This window comes from Dryobates pubescens, chromosome 1, assembly GCF_014839835.1.
Source record: "Dryobates pubescens isolate bDryPub1 chromosome 1, bDryPub1.pri, whole genome shotgun sequence".
Taxonomy (NCBI): Eukaryota; Metazoa; Chordata; class Aves; order Piciformes; family Picidae; genus Dryobates; species Dryobates pubescens.
In genome coordinates, this window is record NC_071612.1 from 19970923 (window position 1) to 19998006 (window position 27084).

Below are 27084 nucleotides of genomic sequence, written 5' to 3' on the forward strand. Positions count from 1 at the left end.
TTCAAGAAGTACTTTTTATGGTTGGCAATCACCTCCCTGTTTTACCATGTAGTAAATTTTAAAATCAACTCTGTTCATTGTTTTAACAAACCCTCCTCTGAAAGATAATTAAAACCATTTCCCAATATACAACCAAAGTTTTATTTTTATAGTCTATCTTCCATTATGGCATAATCCTTTCTTTTTTTCTTTTTTTTTTTAAACCAGTGAAATATACAAATCACGCAAGACAGAAATATGTACATTAAATGTACAGAACAGAGGAAAGGACATAGGAGATTTACATATCTGAACGACAAGGAAAGTATTTTACATTAAATAGTGTTTCAAAAGCTAGGATCATGAGATTCAGATTTTGCTTAGACAAAAGTCACTAAAAAGGACCATGAGGTGATTCAGCAAATGAAAAAGGAAAAAAAAAAAATTCATGGTTTTTGTATAATAAAAACCAAAGTGACATATTCAATGAATTAGTGCTTTATTTATTTATCTTATTTTAAAGATATTCTTTGCAAACATCTGAAGATGAGGGGTAAATATGTCCTTGTACAATAAATTAAGAGCAATAAAGCGCCATTTAAGAAGCTGACAAATGATCAAGATGAAGTTAATGATACAGCTTAAAGGCTCATGAAAAGTTAAGGCTTTAGTACAACTAGGCTAAAGTGAATGATTTTCCTCACTTGGTATTTGAAAGACCACTTTCTTTTAACTCACTGGATGGGACTGAGTTGGAAAGAAGCATCTGAACCAATGATGAAATCCTGTGTAACTACTCAGAGGGAACGCATATTGTTCAACAATAACCATTTCCATTTCAAAAACTGAAAAGCAAGGGCCAAATGCAGCATGTCTTAGAGTTGGAAGGTGTCTCCTTTCAGCAATAAGCAATAATGCCCTTAATGCAAGAGTGGAATAGAAGCAATCTCTAGACCGGTATCAATTAAATGCAGGGCACTGCCTCCACCAACTGCTCAAGAAGTCCTGCGTCTGGGAAGAGGCTTGCTTCTTTGTGACTATCCTTAAAATGAACCAACAAACTAAACAGACCAATCAAATGATAATAAAATTGGAGATAAAAACAAACAAACAAAACCCCAAAAGAACAGAACAAAAAAAACCAAAACCAAACACCAGAAGTTTACAATCAATCTAAAAACCTGAAGAAATCTGAAAAAGAAAATGGGGCATGAACTGCCCCTGCAATTTAGTCATTTTATTATTTCTTAAATCATTAAAATATGTATGTACAAGAACCTTTGAAATATCAGACACCAGCAGACCACAGTTCTCCCATATATATGTAACTGCTCAAGTATAGTCTGAACAGTTGTAGTGTATATCTGCAATATATTATCTAAAGCATGTGTATCTAAAGACATAGGATGATAAATTTGGTATTGCTGCAACATTTCATTGAAGTATAATAGCCAGCTAATGTTATTAAAATATGAAACTATTGTCTCCTTGAATGAAAGTGTTCCCAAAATCTGAAAAAAAAATAATAATCATTCCAAGGCTGGATATCTAATGATTTATTTTCTCACATAAAATTAAGAGGAGTTATTTATCAAGCTGTGTTTTGAAAGACAGCCAGCGATTACACTATTTTTAAGGCATTTTCAAATTTGGGGAATTCTATTTTCTGTGAGCTTTCCAGGATGGGAGACCAATACTGTGCAAGCACTGCAGCTCCCATCCACCTAGCTACAGTGCTCCACACTATCTGCACCTCACTGTTCTCCACACCCAGCAACAGTGAAGCACTGTTCTGTCAGACGAGACACTCAAAACTCCACAACTAGCTAACAGGGAAAATGCTGCCTTGAGGAATATCTTTATTATTCAACAAGACAGATTTTTGTTTGTTTGTTTTGGGGTTTTTTAATTGGGTTTTTGGTTTGGGTTTTTTTCGGTCTTGTTAGGTTCAGGAACCAGACATGGTGACTCAAGAATAGCAGAGTTGAAGCCTTTATGATCCTTTGCTCTTTACCCTCTGATGGCATTGTGTACTTAAGCAGGCACATTCAGGTATGCAACTGATAGTGCACTTTGTGATGAATATACCCCTTATTTACAGAGCCCTAAATGTACTGAACAGCTTTATATGCCCTATTCTAATAACTTCTAGTGTCTGAAACTAAAAGTCATGGACAGGTCTGTGTGTTCCTCACATCCATAAGGATTGTTCTAACATCCCAAGCATATTACATGGTTTGCTCTGCCTACTGCACACGTATTACGTCCCGTGGGACTAAATTAGGATATGTTGAATTTTTTTCCCCTCAAACTACTCTATTAAGAAAAGTCAATTTATTTTTTTACTTTGTAAAATAAATATTCTCAGGTTCTCCCCCATTATTGCCAAAAATATAAGACGCACACAGTTCTGGGATGGACGCAGACAGCGTTTCCAGGCACTTCTTTGCAACCTCTGTATTTTTCCTTTTTTTTTTTTTCTTTTTCTCTTTTTTCTTTTTCCTTACCCCTGCTCTTTTTGTTGTTGTTGTTGTTTGTTTTGCTTTTGAAAGAAGACAACAAATCGTTGAACTCTATAAATAAAGTGGAGATTGTCCTGTGGAAAAGGAGAAGGGCCTGCACCCCTTGCTGGCAGGTGGCTGCAGTTCCTCCCACCTCATCCATTCCCTATTTGCACACAAATTGGTCCACGATCTCTGTGCAGAGCTTGCATTTCACGTAGCAGCACCAGTGGAACTTGCAGTGGCAGCGCTCTCGCTGCACTGTCTTGAACTGGTCATACCCTCTGCCACAGCACATGAGTTCACAGCCATCCATGCCCTCCGAGGTCTTATTGCAAAGGCGGCCCTGGGTGCCCAGGGACCCAGTGCTCTCGTTGCGCACACAGTAGTCAGGGCTGGGATCGATGTAGACCAGGTCGTGGATGGTGGGTGCGTTGAAGCGGCTGTTCACTTGCACCAGCTTGCCCCGGCTGTTGAGTTTCATGGCAGCAGCACTATCATATTTCTCCTTCAGGGCATCGCCTACTTTGCGGAAATCGGCAAGCTGCAGCCAACATGTCTTCAGGCTACAGGAACCAGAGACACCATGGCACTTACATGCCACATCAGCCAGGTTGTACACAGTCTAGAGAAGCCAGAGAAAGAAAACAAAAGTGATGATGAAAGATTAGCATGGCTGAGAAAGTGTTCGTTCACCTCACACTCTGCCTTCTGTCACACTCCCACTTATCCCTCTACACCATTCACCTTAGCACCCTCTTCCCTTCCACAATATGCTGGGAAAGAGAAGCAAGAAAGTTGACATGCATGCACCCCAGCCCCCAATTAGCCAGAGGAGGAAGAGAAGGAGAAGGGAGGTACTCCCACGAGCCTCCTTGAATTGCAGAGACAGCCACAGCAGTACACACAATCCAGGCAGCAGCATCAGTCAGGCTGCAGTCAAATTTTAGGAATCCACTCTCAAGCCAGAAAAGGATTTTGCAGTTTCATTGAGAAATGTAAAACATCCCTTTATTTTCTATCTGAGTTACTCTCTCTATTGATCTCTGCTTGGGGCTGCAATTAGAGAAAGAGTTAAGATTCCTCTTGCTCTTGGCTCAGCATCCTCTGCCTATCCCAAATACTGTTCTGCAAGAGAGACTTCATCCAAGAAGAAACCCCCAAACACCTAGGGGTGGGAGAGCTACATAGCAATATCCTCTTTACAAAGCTTTGGCAGGGAAATATCAGTCATTTTCCCTGTACAAATAGAAATAAGAGTCAGTGTTGACACTGCCCCAAAAATCCTGGGGTCTGACACATTAGATGATACTGTAGACAGCTTCCACCCAGCAGTTACACAGAGTCTTTACTCTGCCAAGTGGTACTGCAAAGATGAGGCTGAGGAAGGAAAAAACTGCTCAAGTCTCTGTAAGCAACTGTGAGAATGTAATTTTTCTTCCTGCTAATAGTAAATTGGCCTGTCCACTGCTTTCAGACACCTTCTTCTCACTTTTAAATACTATTAATTTTCAATTATCTTTCATCCTTCTTCACCTTAGAACACAAGTGCAAAGCCCCCAGCCGACTATTTCTGGCACTTCAAGCTTTAGGAAAATAATTATTTTGGCTCTTCTTATTCACACTATTAAAAAAGAGAAGTTTACACCCATTCATTTAAGGCATTTTTGAGATTAAAGAAACCATAAAGGCATGTTTAACCACAGAAAACCATGTTTCCTAATAAGATGGAGGAACTTTTCACGTCCTTTTAAAGCAGAGAAAGGGAAAAAAAAAAAAAAAAAAAGAACAATCCTGTGGCACAATTCCAGCCTGGGAAGACCAGCATGTCCCTTTTCCCTCAGTTGCATACTGTCCTGGTTGGAAATACAAGCTAACAAAGTTCTGTTCTACAGAGAATCCACAGCGAGCAAGGCATTCTTAAAGAAACAATACGAAGAGAAACACAACACACTTTGGTCTCAATCCTCCCCACGCAGAAGGCAATAGTGCTGTCAGGCAACCAGAAGTGACACACATTCATAGACTCTCCATCTACTTACACCCTGGATTTGCTGTTTTCTTGTTTTGTGCATGAAATAGGAGAGACAAGCATTGGTGGCCCATCACCAACCACTGCCACTCCTCTGTGCCCCACTGAGGCATGTCTTCCCCAAAAGGGAAGACATGGACAAGGGCAGAGGGAAGTGCTGTTTCGCAGCCACTTACTCTTCTCCCGGCCTCGTTGTTGTGCAGGTTCATCATGATGCGGGCACTCTCGTAGGAGCCTCGCTGGTAAACTCTCTCGCGCTCCCGAGCATCAACGAACTCCTTGGCAAAGCGGTATCCATATTCAATGTTGTCCCCGCAGCCTCCCCAAAGCCAGTCCCGGGGCAAGTCTTTGGGCCGTGCAGCTCGGCTGCAGCCACAAGAGGAGAGCTCACCCTCCCGGCAGGCACGGCTCATGGCGTTGACCACCCCAGCCGCGCTTACTGCATAGGTGAACGCCGTCTCTCGGCTCCCTGCGCAGAAACAGAAGTGATGTTAGGGAAGGGCCCACACACGCAGCTCCCTGCCTGCAGATGCGTCTGGAGGGCAAAGACTCTCCAGAAGCCACCAAAATTCAATCACCTACTAAAGCAGGGCAACCCTGAACCATGTGCCTCAAAATATCTTCGCTCTGAAATAACTGGGCAAAACTGATCCATTAGAGCTGTCTGTGAACAGCAGGACTTCTCATTTCTGCTAGTGAAAGCCTGCATGAGAGAGTGGGGAGGAGGTGATGTGGGGCCAAAGCAATTGTGCCTGCTTGAGGGGCAGAAAGGGAAAGAGACTCCCTGTCTTTTGGAAAAGAGATGTTAAATACAACTTTTAAAAGACTGGTTCTTAAATTACTACTTCTCAAACATGATTTATGCACTTCACACACTTGTTCCAATTCCTTTAAAGTTATAGTGCTTTACAAAGCCTCCTAGTATCAAAAGAAACGTGAAACAGAGTAATACACAACTTTTCACCCTACAGGTAAGCCAGGTGCTTCTGTAGGAGACTTTTTAAAACTAACAACAACCTGTGCTGTTTAGAATCCACTACCCCAGCTCATGCAAAAATGGCAAATGAGTCCATGGACAATCATCTTTACAAATTACAGGGAAGAAAAAACCCTAGGCACAAAGCAGCCTTAAAGGTTTTCTCCTGCATCTGGTGCCCTTAAATGGAAATTGTAATTTTTTTCTTCTGACAGCTTCAAATTCAAAGTTTTCAATAACCACAATGCAAGATATGGCCATGTACCATCCTCCTTTATGTAGAGCCTGACTTTCCCTACCATTTCTCCAAAGATGCCACAAGTTCTAACTACAACTGGAATAACTTTCAAACAAACAGAACAGCATAAAACTTGCACCAGGGAGCCCTCGTGAAGGTTGTTTTTCATCTTAAGAGACACGAGTCCCACTGGATCTTTTCCAAGAAAGATTCTCAGAATGACTGAGAATAAATTTGGTATTTTTTTCTGTTTATATGAGTTAAATTTTATTCCTCATCTTTAGTCCAGTCAGCAGAAGCAGCTAGTTTTTGATCTTGATTTTACAGGACTTTTTGTAGGGAACAGCGTGGGCTTTTGTAAAGTTACTGCTTTAGGAGATTGTGTTTTGGACATGTCACACGTATTTAGGCAGCAGTATTTTGAGGCAGAAGCTTTTTGTTTGAGACCAACATAACCGGTCAAATCTAATAGAAGCTTTCAAGCACTTCTGGAACATAAATAATTTGCAGTCTGATCCATATTTCACATCAAGATGACACCATGCTGCAGAGCAGCTTTGTTAATATAACACCTGTCATCCACTAGATTAATTTTAGTAATAGATGCTGATTCTAAATGGGAAAAATCAGAAGTCTTATGGTGGGAATGATCAAATTTAAGGAAGATGAGTGGCACTTTTCTCCTTTTCTTATAATGGTCTATTCACACAGACACCTGCCCATGGAAGTACTTACATGAACTATGGGTATAAAGGGTTACAGGACTAGCCTTTTCAGTTAAAAAAGCTTTGGCTTTATGCAGCGACTTATGCCTTGCAATTTAGTGCAAACTAGAGCATGGGGAACCTCATACAGATTTTAATGTTCCCATTTGTTCAGTAACACACATTTTTGGATTAATTCCTCAAGAAAAATTTCCACTAGATTGAGAGGAAAGAAACGTGGTCTGCTTCGGACCACAGGACTCGCCTCTTCCGTTCCATTTTATTCTTTTTCATGTTTAGTTAGCTCATGCTTTCACATGGTTAACTACATCATTTATTGCAGGATTTAAACTCATAAAGCTGACTTTTCTTTTTTTAAAACTGGTTTTTGTTATTATCCTAAAGCATATTTTAAAGAACTTACTGTAAGTAGGAAGAAGGAAGAAAGGCTGGGGTACCAAAAGGAGAGATGCCCCTCAAGTTCCCTCCTTGAACATGTAGGCAAACTACAGAATAACATCAGATGCTGAAGTAGATTTCAAGCCCTGCAGGTTGCAAGCCCAACACTGCCTCATGCCATCAACCCCAGGAATACTTTAAGAGTGACGGTTCCACATGGATGGGTTACTTTGAAATTAATTTTTTGGTTTTTTTTTTTTTTAAGTCTTCAGGCACAACTGTGATTTCCTTCACTGTCAAACATATCTATCTTTTCCCACAGTCCAGCATTTCTCTCTATTGTAGCCATGGCAAGGAAACACACATTCCAAACACGTTCCGAGTCTCCCCTCTCCCATATATATAAAACACAGAAATGGAACTGTTCAATATACACACACTGTAGGAAGCCACCCACAGAGCAAGGAGCTGAGCGTTACACTTGATATGAATAAGTCTGCAAGAACAGAACAATTTTTTATATATATACCTGAACATAAAATACAAAATGTTCTTTGTCTTGTATTTTAAAAGCACTCAACCTCAGGCAGTAGGCGTGAACAAACTGGACCCCAAATACACCGAGCTGTTGAGAGGAGATCCAGCTATTTTATTTTAAGTTAGCACTTCTTAGCTGTGTGTAAAGCCCAAGCACAACCAGCCCAGGGCCAACCACAAAGCCAGGGAATGGCGCAAGGCAATGAAGGCAGTGAGGACCATGGCCTGACCTGGGAATCAGCAGCAAAGCAGAGCAGCAGAAAATAAAAGCCTTAAAATTCTGAAGTTCAATAAGCCACAGAGCAAGTTTCCAAACCCAATGCTAGGTTTATTTGTACAGCTTTAGCTAACTTTGCAGGGTAAATCCTGGAAAAGACTGTCCATTTATACACCGGGGTAATTATCGTGCTGTCCGTCAGTGCTATGCCGAGGCACTCTCCTGTGCACAGCCAGTGACAGCAGGTCCTTAGCTCACATGACAAAATCCTTCCAAACTAAGTGCATTCGGATCATGACTACCATCTTGCCCCATCTCTGAAAGTAAAGAGTATGTGACAATCCCCAACAAGAGCAGAGCACAGCAGGCTGCAGTAAAATTAAGTCAGGCTCTAAAAGTACCCACTTTTCCTTGCACTCAGAGGAACAACAACTGGTCATTACCAAAGGTCAGCATGAAATAATACAACTGTTACCCACAACACCTTTCTTGTTCTCAGTGAATACACTCTTTAGGCTCTTTAACACCTGAATATGGCTATTAACCTTGCTTCCATCTGCAATTAGAGTAAGTGGCTTAATTATATGATGAATTGCTGTGTAGACATCATCTAATAGAGTCATATTCAGCAAGGGTGCAGCAAAGTTATTTAACTTGAAAGAAACCACCTTTAAATAGATCTGTCGTGCTTGGGGAAGGCAGAAACATCTAACAGGCACCACAAATCACGGGCCCAATCCTGTACATTCCTTCACACCTTGAGCTAATTTTCACTTGCTTGGATAATAAATAAGGGCTGAAAGATGAGGGACTAAATTTTAAACATATTATTTTCCTGACATTTGTTAGATTATTAAAATCGAAAGGTATACAGAGGAAGTTTTCTTTCGTATTTCATGTGCTTTTAGATTTTTGCTCGGGTAGGTTGAAAAAACCAAACTGTATTGGGGGGTGTGGGTAATCCTATGCTTGTAAAAAGCTTAGGTAAAGTTGTTTATCTAAAATCAGCTGTTCCAGTTAAGTACTTTTATACAATAGATTTTTTTTTTCTATTTGTCTTGACAATCCCCACATAACAACTTTTCACAAAAATTGAGACCAAATGTGGATCAATGTACTCTTTCAACCTTAACTGGAGTTAGCCCATTTGCAGATAAACCTAGATTGAGTCTGATTTTAAAACCTGAATTTTTTTAAAGGAGGACAGGAAAGCACTGCCATAAAAAGCACTGCTGAGTTTGTCAGTGTACTGATCACCACATAAAAGGTCAAAACTGTTACCCAGAAAATAGGCATTTTTCAGCTGCTTTCCCAAATCAGATAGCTGATTCTGTGTAAGTCAAGATGAAGGTTTCACCATAGACCAAATTCAACAGCACTGTTTAAAATACAATAAGGTCCTTAAGAAACAGGAAAGGCAGGCAGCACATGAGCAATGGAGAAGCACATTTCAAAGAGGATCTGATAGGGAAAGGGTTGGGTGCCCACCAACTGTGATAAGATGTTAAACAGAAATCCCTCTCTCTTACCAGCAATGTGACTACATTACATGCAAGTTACAAGGACAATCATATGTTCTGCCTCAACAGAACTGATTTCATATAAATTAACCCCATACATTATTTTTAACATAAACCTACCTTTCTCAACAAAGATAAAACAGTTAGCATGTTTGGAAATAAGATAGAAGGAATTACCTACAAACAATAATAGAGCAGTAATTTTCAGTTAACCTCCAGATCAAGACCAATTTATTATGCAGTTGCTAACTTTGGAACTAGACATGGACATATTTAATTTTACAAGACACTGCTGGTTTTAATTCTCTTAGGTTGCCTTTGTTTTGTTTCAGGTTTTCTAAAAGGAGATTTCAGGGCTGCATTTTCTTTTCCCTATTCCCATATGTAAACATATATTCCTTCTTTGTTTTCCAAGACACATGGCTGGACAGTGGTGGGAAATCACCTCCAGCTAAAAATAATTCAACTCCTTTGCCAACTTTTAAAAACACTTGATTGTATACAGTACTCAGTAAGAACCTGGCAAAAGTTTCAAGTGCAGAAGAGTATGCGCCATACATATCCTTAGACAAGACTTTAATCATAAAGATGTTGCTTCCTACCTATCTGCATGACTCTGCCAAAAACAGAGTTGTTGTCCACAGTGCTGCAATTCCATCTTCTGTGTCTGAACTGATACTGGCACTCCTTAATGCCCGTCTTTGCACCCTCTCCAATGAACTGCATATGGTCCTGATACAATTGGCAGAGTTTCTTCTGTCCTTGGGAAAGCCCTGCTAGCTGGCTACATAGTGGCTGGGCTCCTATTATATATACCTCTGACATCTGAACAGGGTTCATGGGGTTCATAGGGTTCATCCCTAAAGACCTGCATAAAGAAAGATTTGGATTAATAAAGAGAATATTAAAAAAAAAAATTAAAAAGTAAAAATAAAATTTAAAAATCCACAAATCCCCAACAGAACTGTATCTTATACATGAGTGTACAACTCCTGGCTTTGCTAACAGCTAAGAAAACAAAAAAATCACTTAAATATGAAACTTCTGTTTTAAAGACAGCACAGAACAGAAGTTATTAGTTCCCATCCATGTGGCTATCACCACACACCAGGGACTGAAGTATGATGCAGACCTGGAAGAAGACTTGCATCTGGGCAGTCCTTTACCAACTTAAATGGACATAGCTAAAATAACAGAAGGTCCAAACTGCAAGGCCAGAAAAGCAAAGCAAGAAAAACAACACAAAGCCCCCAAACCCCAATTTATTTTAACTCACATTTTAGCTTTATGTCTGGACTTTTCAGTCTGCTCTACCATAAACAAATAGGGAAACATAACAAGTCCGAAGTTAGAAACTTGCTACAGACTACTTCTAGTTTCTTCCAAAGGACACACTGTAAACAATATCAACTTTGTTTTCTTACTTCTTGAAGTACTCTTCAAATTATACATTTCTATTGAAAAGTGGCCATTAATCCAAAAAGGATCACTTGAAACAGCAGAGAAACACCTATTTCAAGAACTCCCAACGTCATACATTGTAAGAAACAGATAATCTGCCAAAGCAGAAATTTAAAATGTTGTTCTTCATAACAAAATGTATTTATAAACATTTAAATTACAGAAAACTTCAAATCAAAACTTTTATTAAAGTTTTTACTTGTAAATCAGCAGTCTGTCATGTATGCCAAGTTTCTCATCTAAGGGAGATGACTCTTTTAAAAGAGAGGCAATTCTAGTAATTTAAGGATGATCAAATCCATACATAATCTACTTTCCAGCATTCTAAAACCTGGATTTTTACAACAGGAGCTGTTGTACATTTACACTTATTCGAGAGACGCGCTCATTTTACTACACAACGTATAACAACTGAAACATTACTCCCCTGCTGTCTCGTTCATATAGCACTGCCTCAGAAACAAAGTACATACGAAATAAATAGACATTTAATCAAGCAAACCTTGACACCCCCTTTAAAAATCAAGTCGATACAAGATGCTTACCACCAAGAGCTGGCTTCTATTACAACCTGGGTAAAAGAGGAGAAAATGGCCAGAGCCACTATGAGGTACTGAGAAGCCATTGTACTGCCAACTGTCCCCAAAGCACCTCCTTGGATTAATACTGCAGTGGATTTCTAGAGGGGGGAGAAAAAGGATCAGATTGTTTATTGCTTCTCAGACCATTTTCGAGCATTCAAGTTTAAACAACGGAAGTATCCAGGCCCCTTTTAACTTGACTGACTCGCCTGCCCTTCTTCTCCCAGACTTCGGTGCCAGACGCAAGCACGTCGCAGCTCCCGCTCCACCGGGCAGAACCCACCCACGCACCCCCACCCCACCCCCCCCAACGCGGACGCCGCCTTCCCAGGGCGGCCACAGCACCCATCTGCGCGCGCCTGTCCCTCTGCCCCGACCCCGCCGCTCCCCGCACCCCGCCCGCGGCGGAACAGGACCGGACCGCTGCTCCGGACACGGGGCACCCCATCCCTGCACCCCACCCGGCCACCCCGCTTCCCAGGCGACCCGCAGGCTCCCGACGGGCATTACCCCATCGCTCCCCGCTCCGGAGCCAGCATCGCAGACACGAAAGGCTCCCGGATGGCTAAAGGCGGCTTCAGGTTTGCTAAGCGAGCCCGAGCGGGAATCGGGGAGGCCGCTGCCACGGGGGGGTGGGGAGGGTGGTGGTGGGGGTGTCGGTGCCGCGGATGCAGCCGGCCCTCACCCTTCTCCACTGGCCGCGGAAGGCGCTTCCCGCTGCCCTCTAAACCATCTCGCCACAACCTCCGTGCTACCCGGACCCCGCGATGGCCGAGGCAGCCTCGAGATGCGCGCTGACGCCGCGGTGACAGCCCCCGAACCGACCCCCCCGGGGTCGGCGTGAGCCCCAGCAGGTACCAGGTGGGACAAGGAGCGACTCTGCGTCCCGACCCGGCCCCTGAAACAACCAGCCTGTTGTCCTGGAAGTCAAACGCTTCCCCGGACACGTCCCGCGAATGCCGTCTGCGTCCTTACACGGGACTCTCTAACTTGCTCACCAGTGCCATTCGCGGGGTGTTATTTCCCCTCCCCTCCGAAGGGAGGTAGGGGAAAAAAAAAAAAAAGAAAAAGAAAAAAAAAGGGCATTTCAACACTTGGGGGCTCCCTATTCATTCTCAAAAAGCTCTTAAAGCCGAATTGAAGGTGCTCCTAATTCTAATTTACTTGTGTTCGCGAAGGGTCGGGAGGAAAGGACCGACGGCAGCACCTGGGCGGGAAGCCAGGTTGGCGTGAAAACTGCCCGGACACGCGGTGACAGCCTGTGCGTAGGGAGCAGCTCCCCGCCGCTACTCGCCACCGCGGCGGGCTGCAGCATCCCCTCGCCCCTGGCCGCCCCCTGCCGGGAGGGAAGACCCCCTGTTCCTCACTGCTGGGGGTGGGTGAATGGGGGCCGGTCTACCATAGCAGAAAGAGCCCGTCTCGTTTAGATGGGATTAATCCCCGGAGAGATACGAAAGCCGCAGGCATATTAACCAAAGAACTGGGTAAAGGCAGGTGTGCGATGAGCTCGCTGCGACATCCTAAAGCGAACACGTTTAATTTTCCTTCATCTCTTAGTTCTTAAAGTAGTAACAGTAATAAAGAAGTGTCATGGAACTGCCCTAGCCCTGAGAAGGTTGGAGACATCGGTGCCCGGACCGCAACAGCTGTACAGCTGCCCGGCCCAGTTGCCATCCCGGCGCACGCAGAGCTGCCCCGGCAGGAGGGAGCCGGCGGCCGGTGCACCACCCTCCTCTTGCAGTGCCCCCTTCTGCATGACCGGAACGGCGGTACCAAAGCCCTACTGCCTCGACCAAAGGGCCTAGGTGCCATCTCCGCCTGGTCGCCGCCTCCTTAACCACAGTATCGGCTGCATCGGGCCAGCGCCCCGGAACCCCGGCCCTCGGGGAGCTGTGCCGTCCCACTTCCAACAGGGGGCGGTCTCGGCCGCAGCAGCCCCGGGAAGCGGCGGGGTCGGGGGACTGCGGCCCCTCCGACGGCACCTCCTGCTCCTCATCGCCGCTATGGCCCTCCTCGACCTCCCGACACGCGCTGCTTGGCGAGCCGTGAGGAGGCACCTGCGCCCGGGGAGGGCCATTGCCCCTCCAGCCCGGTCCGTCTGCACGCAGCAGCTGACAAGCTGCCATCAAAAACAGAATGAAAAATAATAATAATTTTTAAAAAGGCGCCAGCAAATAAAAGTGAAGAGTTGCTAGCAGCAGCGTTTGCTATCACAAACGTGAGGCACCGATTTCCACTTTGTAGGGCAGCGGAGATTGGGTTTTGGTATTTAATGAACCCCATGCGGAGCCCGCGCTCTGTGCCGAGATGAAAAGGGAGTCTTTTAACAGACCCTGCAGCAGCGGGATCGCCTGTGATCCTGTTTTACACGGGGTGTCTGGAAAGCCTGCGAAGGCATCTGGCTTTCTGCGAGCACTACCTGAGGGAAGGTGGCATCCAGAGGCTCGGCTCCGGAGGGTTGTAAACCGCGGCGGCCTCCACGGGAGGCGCAGCGGCTCCACGGGGAACCCCTCGACCGCCCCCTGCTCCCCACTACAGTTTTACATCCATTTTGGATGGGCAAGACCAGGTTCACGCTTGCAGAGAATGGCACTCGGCGAGTCCCCAGCCCAGCTCTTTCCCAAAAAAGAGGCGGGGGGGGGGGGGGTGTTTTCCAGGAGGATGAAGGCGCACCTCCGTCCTTCCCTCCGCGCCAGCCCCCGACGGGGAAAAGCCTCGCTCTTTGGCCCAAATGAACTCTTCATGACCCTCTAAGCGCACCCGATTTAACATACAATTGACAATTAAAAACAAACAAACAACAAAAAGCCAACAGCCTTTCCAACATGGAGTCCTCGCAGTACTGGGGACCCCGAGCAGCCGCGTTCCTTTGCTCTGACCCGGGCGGGACCCTCTGCAGATGCAGAGTGATAATCTCCAGAAACTTAGAATAAAATTAAAAAGGGGGGGAGCTGACTTCGGGTCCTCCGCTGGCCCCCAGCCAGCTCTCCTTAAAGGTACAGGCCACCATTAGCGCCGACGTTGCGCTCCTCCATAGCGATCCTCCTCGCCAAAGTTTGGGAAGTTTGGGAAGATGTCTTTAAACTTGCTTTAGGAGCCGCTGCCAGGACGATGCACCGGGACGCGGTGGGCAGAGCGAGCCCAGCAAGTGTCCTTACAGTGGCTAGGCTCTCCTCGGCGGGGGGAATTTAAAGAGAAGGGAGAAGAAATGAAGGGGAAAAAAAAAAAAAAAAAAAGAGGAGCTTTTTCCAAGCGAGGAGCAGCGCTCTCCGCGGTGAGAGCGGAGAGGTGGGAGCGCCCGGCAGCAGCGCTAGGAGGAGCGGGCCGGGCCGGGCCGCCCCGCCGCCGGGACCAGAAGCCGCATCAGCGCAGGGCCCCGCCAAGGTGCAGCCCACCCTGCGTGGCCCCGGTGGCAGACCCTGCCTGCGGAGGTACCGCGCCACGCGCAGACTCACCTCCATTGCCGCGGGATCACCGAGGAAGAGCAGCCGAGTAATCCAAGCAGAGCAGGAGGAGAAAGGGCGAGGCGAAAGTAAAATCCTGGCTCGCAGGAACCGGGCAGTATCCTCCCAAGCAGCGGACGGCGGCGGCTGCCGGGGGAGAGCGGGGGCCCGCGGAGATGGCGGGGGGCGGTGAGCGAGCAGTCGCTCTGTCCGGCGCAGGCTGAGCGTGTCCGACTGCGGAACGGGGTACCAGTGCAGCCTTCTTTCCAAGGTCCATCAGCAATCGCAATAATTAGGGCTTTCCACCACCAGAAGAAGGAAGCAAAGGATAAAAAAAAAAAAAAAAAAAAAGGCCAAAAAAAGGAGGGAGAGAGAGGGGCAAAAAAAAAAAAAAAAAACACCACACAACCCAACACACGCACACAGCGCCCGTGGGCGTGATTGTGCGGAAGCAAATAAAAATCTTCACAAGCGGCAGCGAAAGCGCCGCGGGCGACGATCCGTCCCAGCAGCCCAGGTGGTGCCGCCGCGGGGCTCCCCGCGCGCCCACCCGGCCCCCGGCAGCGCTCGGGCGCTGACGCGCCCACTCCGCGGCTCGGCGCGAACAGGGCAAGGGGGACGAGCGGAGCCGAACGAGCGCAGGGCTCCCCCCTGCCCACCCCTCTTCACGTTAGTTTAAAGGCTGGGCGGTGCGGAGCCGGGCGTCCGCGGCTGCAGAGCCATCCTGGGGTTGGCTCCCTCCATTTTACACTGAGAAGAAAAAGCCCAACAGAAAAAGAAGTTTCTGCACAACCGGGAAAGGGGGAGGGGGGACCTTGTGCACGCGTGTATCTGTCTTACGGGGCGACTGATCCTGCAAGGCGAGTAGGGACATGGGGAGGGGAGAAGTCCGGGACTTCAGGAGCTGCTGCTCCCCCAATCCATCGCTGGCAAAGGCACCCAGCGCGTGGAGCAAGTTACGCGCGGGAGAGGGAGTGGAGCAGACGGCGTCGCGCTGCAGCCGACCCTTCCTCCTCCTCGAGGCTGTGTCCCCCACCCGCTGCAGCTGGCCCAGTTCCCCCTGTGTCTCTCCCTGGCTCCTCTTCACCCCGCTGCTTAAAACTGTTCAAAAAAAAAAAAAAAAAAAAAAAAAAGAGGAGAGAGAGAGAAGAAAAAAAAAGTTTGGAGAGCCAACGGCAGCTGAAAAACTTTCTCGGCAGCGCATGCGCCCGGAGCCGACCTATTGCAGCCTGGGCTGGATTTTAAAGCCATACGGCAAGGAGGGGGACCCTAGTGCGCGGTCGGGGCGGGCGTGGGGCAAGCGAGGTGCGTGGTCCCAGCGCGATTTTGGGAGCGCGTCTGACCTCATCCGCTATCCTGGCTGAACCCTACATTGCTAGGCTCTTCCATGGCCCTGCCTGGCCCAAGACCCTGTGAACACAAGCGCTTTCCGCAGAACGCTGCCACCACCCGGCGCCCAGCTCGCCCGGTGGGGTGCTTGTGAGGGTGCCTGTCATGCCCTGTGCCATCCGCACGGTCGGGGGCTGGGCTCACACGCACCCAACTGGCCAGGCCGGCCGCAGAGGCTCCCATCGCGTACATGTGCGTGCAATGTGCAGCGCACATGGCCGAGCTGGAGGGGGCTGCGCCAGCATTCCTGCCGGGTGCCTCATTTGACAAGTCTCGTTCATCTTATGCTCCGAGACACGAGAGGCGGCAGCTAGTGCCAAGCGCAGGGGGAACCGATCGGGCTCGTAGTTTGTTCCTCTATCCTCAGCGTCTTTTTTTCCGCTGTGAATTTGGCAAGTTGTTGAGAAAACTGTTTGGGTCAGATCGTGTAAGACCCAACGAAAGCTACCGGCAAGGAGGGCTTCGTAGACCCTTTGTGCTTCAAAGTGCTTTTCCTGCTCTGCAGTCATCAGCCAAGAGTTTTTTATTACACCTCTCACATGCACCCAAATGCAGGAAATGGGAGCGTTCCTCCAGCTATGCCCCAACTCCGCATTATTTCCCCTGTATTCGCCCGCGATTGCGGGTCCATGGGGGAGGTGGGGGAGGGGACACATTATCAAAGCAGCCCTGGGAAATCCAAACAGCTCTGCTATCAATAAATGCATTCACTCCTTCAAAGCCATTCCAGTGCAAATAAAATCCCTTCAGGAGCTCAACGGAGGGAAGGACACATCCCGGACGTCCCTACCCGCTGCCACGGAACACTCGCCTACAGGGCCAGGAGCTCGCCCGCCCCGACAGGGGTCTGACGGCCAGGTAAGTGCAGCCCTCCTCCGGACCCAGCGGCAGCCGCACACACCAGACAGGCAAGATCCTCTCTTCCAGATCCACTCGCCATGGTCCCCACTCTTCTCAGCGTCGTGGGTACACCCCCACTCCATCCCCCTCTTTCCTCCCGCGCCGCCCGCTCTGTCACAGCTTTGCCCAGGCCATCGCTCCACGTCGAGCTCGACGGCGCCCGCCGCCTCTCCGGGAGAGGGACGGGATGGGGCCGCCGCCTCTGAGAAGGGGGTACCAGGCTCCGAGGGTGGCGGGTACGCAGGCAGGGAGCGGGCGAGCGGAAAGGGGAACTCAGCCTGGTGCAGCCGTGGGGAGTGTCAGCCCGGCACCCTGCGCGCCCCTCTGGCACCTGCTTCGCCCGGGCGGGGCCTGAGGCCGCGGCATTGCTCCCGGCAGATTTAGTTCCTAATATCCGAGGAGCCTTTCCATGAGGCATACCCATAGCCTAGGCTGCGGTTCGTTCCTCGGGACGACTGGTGAGGAATTTGTAAATTAGGTGTAGTACCAGGTACGGGATGTGGGGTTTAAGGAATAGAAGGCTTGCTCGTTCCTTTTAGGAAGACCAACCTTAGTTTTATGCCTAGTAAATAATATTTTATTGCCTTTGGTTTACTGTGGCATTTCAATTATCCCCTTTAGGAGTGTGCAAACTGGCGTGGGTTAAAGGTCATTTCTCAAATCACTAGAATTAGTAAAGAATAGCAGAAAACTGTAAAAAGAGGAGGAGCTGAATAGTAAAACAAGAACGATCTCCTGAAATAAACTAATAAAGAGCCCCGAGCTGTTTACCTCTCGCATTTGTATTCCCAAATGGTGTTTATCATCATGTAATTGCATAATGTCATCGAGCCCGGGAAAACGCCTAGCACAGGACAGTCGGTGCAGGCAGGCAGGACTGTCAGCAGCAGTTTGGCAATAGACAAAGCCAACACCGGATCAGTTTCGTTGCCGGGATTCCTAGTCATTGCTTTCAAAAAGAAAACTGAACAGGGAATTTATAAATCATGGGCAAATTTTCAAGCTATGGCGCATAGAAGTGGAAATAAAGGGCAGAAATCCAAACATCCTGCAAGGCTTTAAGAATTTTAATTTCTCCCCACTATTCAGAACAGCTGGGTGAAGCTAGGGGGGGCAGGAGGGGGAAGCATTGACGATGTTACAGGCGTATGTGCTGCCCAGGCTTTTGTTTTCCTGGTTTGCTGTTGATGCAGCTCTTAAATTCACTGGACAGCTGATCCAGTTGCTTTGCTGCCAATGTCAAAACGGTTTCTGGAGGGAAAAAATAAAATGCTTTGAGTAATGCGATAGGAAATGCAAACATACTGTTGCATGTCCAGACAGCAGTATTGGAGGATTTTAGAGATGGAAGGTCTGCTATAGCTCTGCAATTCTCTATAAGACAAAAATAGATTATTTCCAGAGTTTCAGATGTGTTTCTGCCATTTTTCTGCAGAGTAATATACTTTAACAAAGGACTGGTCATATCAAAATAGTGCAAGCATATGCAGTGCTGGGTGATTTTTATCTTTACACCTCAGCCAATGGCAAATATGCAGTCAGAAAGCCTCTAGCACAGTTTTCTGTCATGAAGAACTCACTTGGGAAGCAGAACTTTTGAGAGAAGTTATTTTCCTATATGTCCTTTTACTTCATGGTACTTGAGTATACAGTATAGGACTTACTACACACATTGGCCTGAACTGTCATGAGGTCATCTCCCATCTGCAAGTGCTTTGGTATTGCTATATATAGTGTATTTACAAATATGTTCTTTCATTAGGTGAGTGCCATACATCCAAACATAATGGCCAACCTGATCTAGTTAAAGATGTCCCTGCTTACTGCAATTGATTGGAATAGATGACCTTTGAAGGTCCCTTCCAACCCAACACATTCTAGGATTTGACAGAACAAATATACCATGTTATTTTGAACACGCAACCTGCATTTTGCCCACCAGCACATCTACTCCAGGGATGATCTTTTATTTTATGGTCCAAGAGACTTAGATGCAACTACTTTGAAATAATGTATTTGCTTTCCTATGTCTGTTTCCTTTCCTAAAACATGCTGTTGCTTTCTTCTGCAGACCATGCTGTCATCCAAAAGATGGCTAAACTACAAAAGAAATGCCAGAGATGATGATTTTATGTCAAACCTTGCAATAATTATTGTTTTCCTACATTCTTAGCCACTGGAGGCAAGAAATAGCATGGGAAACTCTCTCTAAATAATTGGTTTGTATTTCTGTCTTGCCTAATTGGTGAAGAAAGTTTGACAAGAGACTAGAAGATGAAGAAAAGAATATGGATGTCTGTTCTGTCCCCCTGTTCCCTCTTTCCTCCCCCTCCCCCCCAATCCCAAATTCCTATCTTTGAAAGAAGCCAGGGTATTTGGAAGCAGCAATAACCACTAGAGAGGAAGAAACAGAGTCTAGATGAGCTTTTTTTTTATCAGGTGAAGATGTATTTTATATGCAGTGAGATGCAAATAAGAGGCAGCAGGCAACAGAGGAAAGTTTGCAGGGTAACATAATGTCAGAGTTTCTGGGAAGTACACTAATCTACAAACCTACAAAGTCTGTTAAAATGAGGATAGCTATACCAATTTGTTATTACTAGTACTGAACAGCACAACAAATAGCCCCCTCAAAGCCCTCAGCATTTGTCTGCATTATCAACTGGAGAAAAACCTCATTTTTCATTCATGTGCAAAACAAGTGGGTTCTTTTCATTTTCTCCTAGTGAAGTCTGCTAAGCCTTGCTGCCACTGCAGAAGTCACAGCACGGGTACAAGTGTGTGTGCTGGGTCATGGAGGAAAATAAAGATGTAAGAAAATTCTTTACAAAAATGAGAACTTGAAAAGCTGTTGAACACCTCAGGTGCCATACCAAGCATGAGACTCAACTGCCTTGAGTTCAGCCAGTTAGAAGATGGTCAGAAAATGTCCTCTAATAAGAGCAGCAGAGGTTACCCCGCTCTGGCACACAGGAGCTGCTGGTGTCTGAAGGAGGTGTTCAAGGAGAATAGAACTTCTCTACAGTTAATAGGACACAGGAAAAACTGCCTAGACCTCTGCTTCTGTAGTAACAGAGACTGTGAAAGGGGAGCTGCTGACATTTTAGCTCTGGAATATCAAGGCTGTTGAAGGTAATTAGCAAAGGAGTAACTTTATGCCCCGAGAAGTGTTTGCTGTTTTCTCCTCTGTCCTGCCTCTTTGGGGCAGGCATCCCTCTCCGTGTGCCTTGTGCCTTTGCCTGCAAGCTGTGGGTCTTTATCTCAGTGATACCTCTCCCATTGGCATCTCAGCCATCCCCCTGCTGCCACCATATGTCATTGGAATGTTTCAAGTAGCAAGTCTGGTTTACTTAAAGAATAGTGCTTTTAGAGGAATAATACTTTGCTTTGTTTCCATTAGAACCTTAAAAAAACGTTTATGGGAGGAAAAATAAACAATCCCACCACCACTCCTTAACAACAGAGTACTTTCCCTCGCCTAATGCTACCAGTTCCTTCTTTCACTGAGGCCAAAGGCACCTCCCATAAACTCTGGAGGGCTCTTACATGTTTCTTCTGAGTGGCCTGAACATAACTCTCCCCAGTATGCACACACAAAGGCACACAGAGAGTTCATTCTCCAGAGATGACCAGGCAGGGAACTTTGTCGCACCAACAACAGAGCACCATAGTCTCCTGATTCTTCCTCAGAAAGCTTCAGAATAGTCAAGGCATGGAAAGCCATAGATACAGTGAGGGTCTGCCCAGCAGACAGGAGGGAAAGGACAGGACAAGGCTCTCTTCTACAGCCCACTTCTATCATTCATGTGTGACAGCTGCATTCCCACACACAGATCTCTGCCTTGTGACTGTGCTTCAGGTTCCCAACTGCAGCAGCAAAGAGCAGGCAGAAGCAGCCCAGCACCTGTTACAGAGGTGAGAGATCTCACTGGAGAGATCCCTGCTCTTTAAACAGACATCCCTACAAACAGACTACCTTTGTACTCTGTTTGCAGTGCTAACATATGCCAGGCAGACTGAGACATGGGTTGAGGCTGGGTGGTACATCACCACAGTTGTTTCACCATCCTCCTTGGACTATGTAAGACAGTATTCCTACCTTAGGAAACTTTTTCATCCCATTTTCATAATGTTGGTGTGATTGCTGTGCCATATTCATGACCCACAGGTAACTAGGACTCTTCCTACCCATGCAGAGGAATTGGAACTGGATGTCTTTAAAGTCCCTTCCAACACAAACCATTCTATGATTCTGTGACAGTTTGATGACAAACCAGGCAGGAAGGGGAAGAGAGGAAAGGTACCACAGATTTCTCATGAGCATGGACCTGACATGGTCACAATTGTATGTTGTTGCCTGGGGCTGTGTTTTCTCCTGAATAGCACTACTTACCGTCAAGAAGATTAGAAGATTAGACTCAGGTTTATGACTGTAACAACATTAGACCCTCAAAGTCTGCATTGCAAGGAGGAATGTAGGTGGATGCTGTCTGAAGCTCTCACCTGAAATACCACAAAGCGTTTCTTTAAAATACGTACACATAAGTCATTAGTAAAGTGTGTTTAAGGGGGGGGGACACCTTGGTTAGCCTTTATATGACACTTATCTTAAAGACTACGTAGCTAATTCATTTCCTTAGGACTAGAGATGTCATAACAGCTAAGCCAATGTGTATTTGTCCATGACTGCTTAAAGCCAATATAATTCTGAACATAGCTATCAAACTATGCACCATGAGCAACACATCTAATAAATGTAACCCTTTCTTTCAAGCTCCATTATAGTCTGAGGTGACCTTGATTCTTACTAGTTTCTTTAGAATATGGCATTGTTTGACCACTCATTTTACAAAGATAATACAAAGACTAATTTTGAGCTCTTTAAGTATTTGACTAGGCAAACCTTGTGGATGATTGCCCCACCTCTACATAATTTTTCTCAATTCAGATGATAATGTGAAAAGTTTTGAAAATGGGGCTGACAGTGTGACTGCCTACAGTGAATAACACAAGGATAAAATGATTTGAACAGCCACAGGACCAGGTGCAATGGCCACATGTGTAGATTTGGCAGTTAGGGCAAGTGCTTCCCCTGCTAAAATCACTAAGCTAGCCTTGAAAGGTTGGAAACTGATTTATCACAGACCAGCTTCAATTCTCTTCTGTTCTTTAGAGCCTATAGACTGTCACTTTTTAGACTGACTTGAAAAAAACAATAATCTTCCTAGTATAACCTTGGAAGAAACAAAGACCATTGTGATGGGAAGGGTATTGTGCTTCCAGGCAGGACCTAGCAATGGAGTGGATGAGAGCTTCTGTAGCGAGGCCTTTGCTGTGCTCCAGCCTACCTGAGTTCTGGTATCAAAGTCTATACCCTGAATATGTGTGACTCCTCTTGTTCTGATTTTTCATTCCAAGGCAGAGAAAAAGAACTTGAGCTGGAACTGGCAATCCTATGGTGATGGGAGATGATCTTCTGTTCTTTATAATAGTACAGAACAGTAAAGTTTTTTCTCAAATAGCTGTATTTTTACTTCTGGGAGATCATGACAAGTACTCATTACTGTTTGGTGTGCTGCTTTGAACAGCGACGGTAATTTCCCAGCCCTGCCTCATTGGCATCTGTCCTGATCACAGTATTTCTTCCATGCAAACAGTCAATAATAACCTGTAGTTCAAAGCAGAGTGGTGACTCCGTGGTATCACTTCTAGCAAAGCAACCAAGCTAAGGAATAGCTACAGAAGTAGCCACTTCATTGTTTGATAATAGTCATTGCAGTTTAGTTTATCTCGTCGTCTGTATCACAGCTTGTCAATTTAGCAAGTTTTCTTTATTTAATCAGCTATTTTGCTAATATTTTCATAATTTCTGGACTTTCTTCCAGAATGTTTGAGGCTTACAGGGTAACTGGCTCAGACAGAGGTGGATGTACTGTTCCGCTGCTGGCTATAGGGAAATCCACAGGGAAAACATAATCTCATTCCTTTCTGTAAGGCTTTATGCAGAACTTTTATTTAGTTTTCATGATCAGTTATGTATATTTCTACAGAATGAAGGAAATATCAGAGGCTAATACCCTATCTTCTTTTCAATCAGAAGTACATTTCCATGTAGTTCCCATCAGCCTGTGCTTTTTTAAAAAAATATTATGATTATTGACATATAGTATGAAGTTATTTTGGTGACTGCATTATCATGAGTAGGTTATCACAAAGATCTTCTCTATTTCTATAGAACCAGATAGTATTTATTCACAATTCTACAACACCAGCTTAGGAAAATATTCCAAATGTCTTCAGTATTTTCTCTGTACCCCTCTTCATCAAAAAAGTGCTTTAGTTGTAAGCCCCAGCTTGACTCTTACAAAAAAAAAAAAAAGGGGGTGGGGGAGCGGGGGTAAAGTATAGAATATACATTGTAAAAGTCAATCAAGTAGTTAAATGTGTATCCCAGCAGGGCTTTTTGCTACTAAGTGGGTAGGGTGATCTCTTTCTGAATGCTGGACTTTATACTTGCCATTTGCACTGGAATGAAAACTGACAGTCCTGTCCCTGAGACTAGAACACTCTTGGGGAAAGCATTCCTTGTCTGAAATACAATTTGAGCAGTATTTTATTATACTGTGACCCTGTGAGTATACAATCAGGAGGGACTCCTGGGGTTTATTTCAGCTGATTATGGAACACAGAGCAGAATACAGGCAGTGACCTCTGTAAATGATCACATATTTGAGTTTTGGATAAGAAGCCATCTAGTCATAAATGATTTATCTAAAAGATTCTATCTGATCTGAGACTAAGCTTCACTCAGCTGCATTAACAGAGCATGTAACAATTTATAAATTTCACATACTGTAGCACTTTAGAAAATATATTTACATTTTATATTCTTTACATATATCTGGACTAGATTTTGAAAGCTAATTTAAAGTGAAATCAGATTTTTAAAAATATTTGTTAAAAAGCCCTTCCTAAAAATCTGGTATTCATTTTAAGATGATATCCTGTATTTAAAAAGAATTGTTAATATTGGCTGTGTAGCATAATTACAAAACTGTACTAAGATGTGGCACTCAAAAAATTTAAATAATTGAATTGTCCTTTTCATCTTCTTTCCTGCAATGCAAGGAGGATGTGCATTACATCAAAACTATCTCTTCAATTGCCATTTTGTTTGCAACACAGTTTAAGGCAGAGACTTTGAAATGTTTTGAATATGCAAATAGGAAGACATCTAGCAAAATAAAAACATCTGATTTTGAAAATTTGTCCCATTCTCTGACCTTCCTGAAAGGACTAAGATATCACACAGCAAGGCACCATCCCTTTCATATGAATTAGAATATCTCTTTTACTTTATTTTCAGCTTAATGTCTGTGTTGTTAAGTAAACTAAATTGGTCTTAGAACTGGCGAGGGTGTCCAGGCCCAACAAATCAGTCACAGAAAATGTACCTTCAGTGCAATTTCTCACTAATCACTTTATTTAACAAAAATGCATGCAGCACATTTTTTATTTGGGATTTTAAAAGTGAGAGAGAAAACTACTTGAGCCAAACTGGCAAGTGAACTCTGAAAAAAAAAAAAAAAGGCATTTCCAAACAAGCTATTTTAATATTTCGTGCTTTGCCTCATTCTCTGGGACACTACTGATGGCAACCTAATGTATACCAGGAAAATTTTATAAGATTTCTTTATATTTCAATCTCTGTAGTGCAAGATGTTTATATTCAAATCCCACAGCAAGCAAAGGAAGGAGAGCATTTTCATGTTGCACAGAATAGGACCCATAGGTAAGTCTTAAGACTGAAGAATGTGTTTCATTTCGGACAGTCTTACCTTAGGTGCCTTCTGCCTCGTGCAAGATCCTCTGTGCACCTCCAAAGAAAATGGCACTTCTGCGTGAAGAATTTCGAGCTAAAGAACATGCACAGCACTGCAGAAAGTAGAAAAATCAGTTCTGTATGCCCTGATGGCTGCAGTGGAGAAGAGCAAACTGAATAGCAACAAAGCATAAACATTTTAACGGAAATCATTCCCTGCAACATTATCTAGAGAACAGATGTGGATGAGGATTGCTAGGAAAAGGCATCAGTACAAGCATGAGCATTAGCATTACCCCAAAAGCATTTATAGTTGATTTTAAGGTCTAAGTCCTGCAAAATATGAATAGCTGCACTCTTCTATAAGCCATCTGGCCAATTATAGCCAAAAATCTCAAGCACTGATACCCCCTACTCACTTGAGAAGAACTGAGAGTAATTCTTTCTGACTTCAGTAGTGGTACTCATGGAAACAGCATGTCTATTTTAAGTTCTTTACCTGTTTCAAAGACATTATTGAGTATAATAACATTTGTAGTCAGATTAGTAAACAGTTCTCTGTATTTTAGCAGAATAACTATATTCAGTGCACTGTGCTTCACATAGATGACTATGAGATATATCAATTAGTTTACTGTGAATTGCAATAACTGATGGTAATCTTGAAGAAAAACTAAGAATACCTGCACAATAATCAGGATTGAAGAAAAGGCTTCTACTGAAATAGTCACGTTCTTGTAACCAAGAAAAAAAATCTCTATCACATGAGCCGGACAGGTCTTTTCCAGTAATTTTCAGCCCTCAATGTTTTATTGACCAAACTGCTTGCTTTAGACTTGAGATCATGTTCTCTGAGGAAGTACAAGTGGTAATTATGCAAGTCTTTCCTTCCCTGTCATAGGCAACATTCATGAGAGAGATTTACAACCTTCATCTTTCAGATACTGGGACTGGTGGTTTAACTTCAGTGAGAGTAACTCTGACATGGTGAATGGCATCAGAATTGGAACAAATCCTCTAGAACTAGAAAGAAGCAAGTTGGGTAATAATCAGAAACTTATTTTTAAACAACAGTCTTTCAGTTCACTTCAGTGAAATTTGGATTAGTCCCTTAATGCACACCCTTATCATGACTGACAACAATCCTGCCTTCACACATTTGATTAATCTAAGAGTGGAGAAGGTACAGAGAGCAGGAGAGTTATGCATGAGGAAAAGAATGAATTGATATAAGGATCTTTTTATTAAAACAAAACAAAACAAAACAAAATAAAACTGTAAGAGCTCCAGGGCAGATCTGTGTTCTCTTTTGGCCTGTGTTAACCTCTAGCCAAAATCTGTCCATATAAAAAAAGAAAAGTAGTTCAGCTGTTTTTCTTTATTTTTTTTTAAGTTTAAAATGAAATATAAAGCCTATAATAAAATGCATATGAGGAAACAAACCAATAGATTTGAAAACTATATTAAGAATTACCCAAGCAGATAGCTTTTCATTAGCAAGCGTGTTCTCCTCATGAAATTCAGAAAATGCTCTTAATCACTTGTATGCTTGCTGTTGACATGATGTTCTTTATTTCTATGGTAACCAAAGTGGTAAATACAGCAATATTAGACAACAGTAATCAAGGAAAAAAAAATGTCTTATTGCAAAAGAAGGCAAGTAAGAGCCAAAACAGAGGTGTTTAGATGATAGTGTAATTTGCTATAATAACTGTTTAGCCTCAAATTTGGCAAGCCCTGGCTAACTCACTTATGAGTAATGCATTTGTCCAAATTACATTAAAATAAAAAATAATTACCATTCTACATTATCATGCATTCTGCATGGGCATTTCCTCTCTATCGATTTTCTCATGACAAGAACACTTCTAACTGAACTCAGGTTAACTGTGGATTGATGATTACTTCTGTTGTGAAGCCTCTCAAAATTTGGTTAGGTGATGTGGAGCCACACATCATCAGTCCTCCACTATCTGGAGCTATCTAGCTTCCTTGTGCAGCCTCCCACTCGCCTCTTCACTGTCGCTCCATCTGGAGAGAGCTGGCTGTTCTTCCCCAGCCCTGGCTCCTGGAGCGCAAGGCAGTCTGCAGCTGCCAGAACATCTGCTGTCTCCTGGCCTCGCTGGGGTGAGTATCGAAAGCATGGCCTTTCCAGAGTTGGACAGTCGCCTCTGTTAGAAACTGGATGAGTTCAAAGTTCTTGGATTTGTCCTGAGACTTGTAGCTATATGGGAATATATGGTATAACTATCAGTAAAGCAAATTTCAAAGGGATACATGCGTCGTCTTTAGGACGCACTAGCATTTTGGCTGCACTACCCCTACATCTCTGGTGATCTGGTTTTAGAGTAATCTCAATCTGAAGAAAGAATCGTTTTGAAGAGC

The 27084-nt window shown here is 44.5% G+C and overlaps 1 protein-coding gene across 1 annotated transcript; it reads right to left on the bottom strand.

The window, feature by feature from the left end:
• Window positions 1-214: 214 nt before the first annotated feature.
• Window positions 215-14858, bottom strand: WNT5A (Wnt family member 5A). Its single transcript, XM_054162213.1, has 5 exons — window positions 14601-14858; window positions 11110-11243; window positions 9706-9971; window positions 4689-4981; window positions 215-3105 (listed from the first exon to the last, which is right to left on the bottom strand). Exons 1-5 carry the CDS (start codon window positions 14604-14606, stop codon window positions 2647-2649), a joined length of 1158 nt encoding a protein of 385 aa, XP_054018188.1. The 5' UTR covers window positions 14607-14858; the 3' UTR covers window positions 215-2646.
• Between the last annotated feature and the right edge of the window lie 12226 nt (window positions 14859-27084).

Bases quoted from the DNA above. Each gene is read 5' to 3' on its own strand.
- WNT5A (XM_054162213.1), bottom strand. The intron at 4,982-9,705 runs GTAGGAAGCAAC...GTTTCTGCGCAG, and splicing joins TGGCAGAGTCATGCAGATAG to GGAGCCGAGAGACGGCGTTC. The intron at 3,106-4,688 runs GTAAGTGGCTGC...TGGCTTCTCTAG, and splicing joins ACAACGAGGCCGGGAGAAGA to ACTGTGTACAACCTGGCTGA.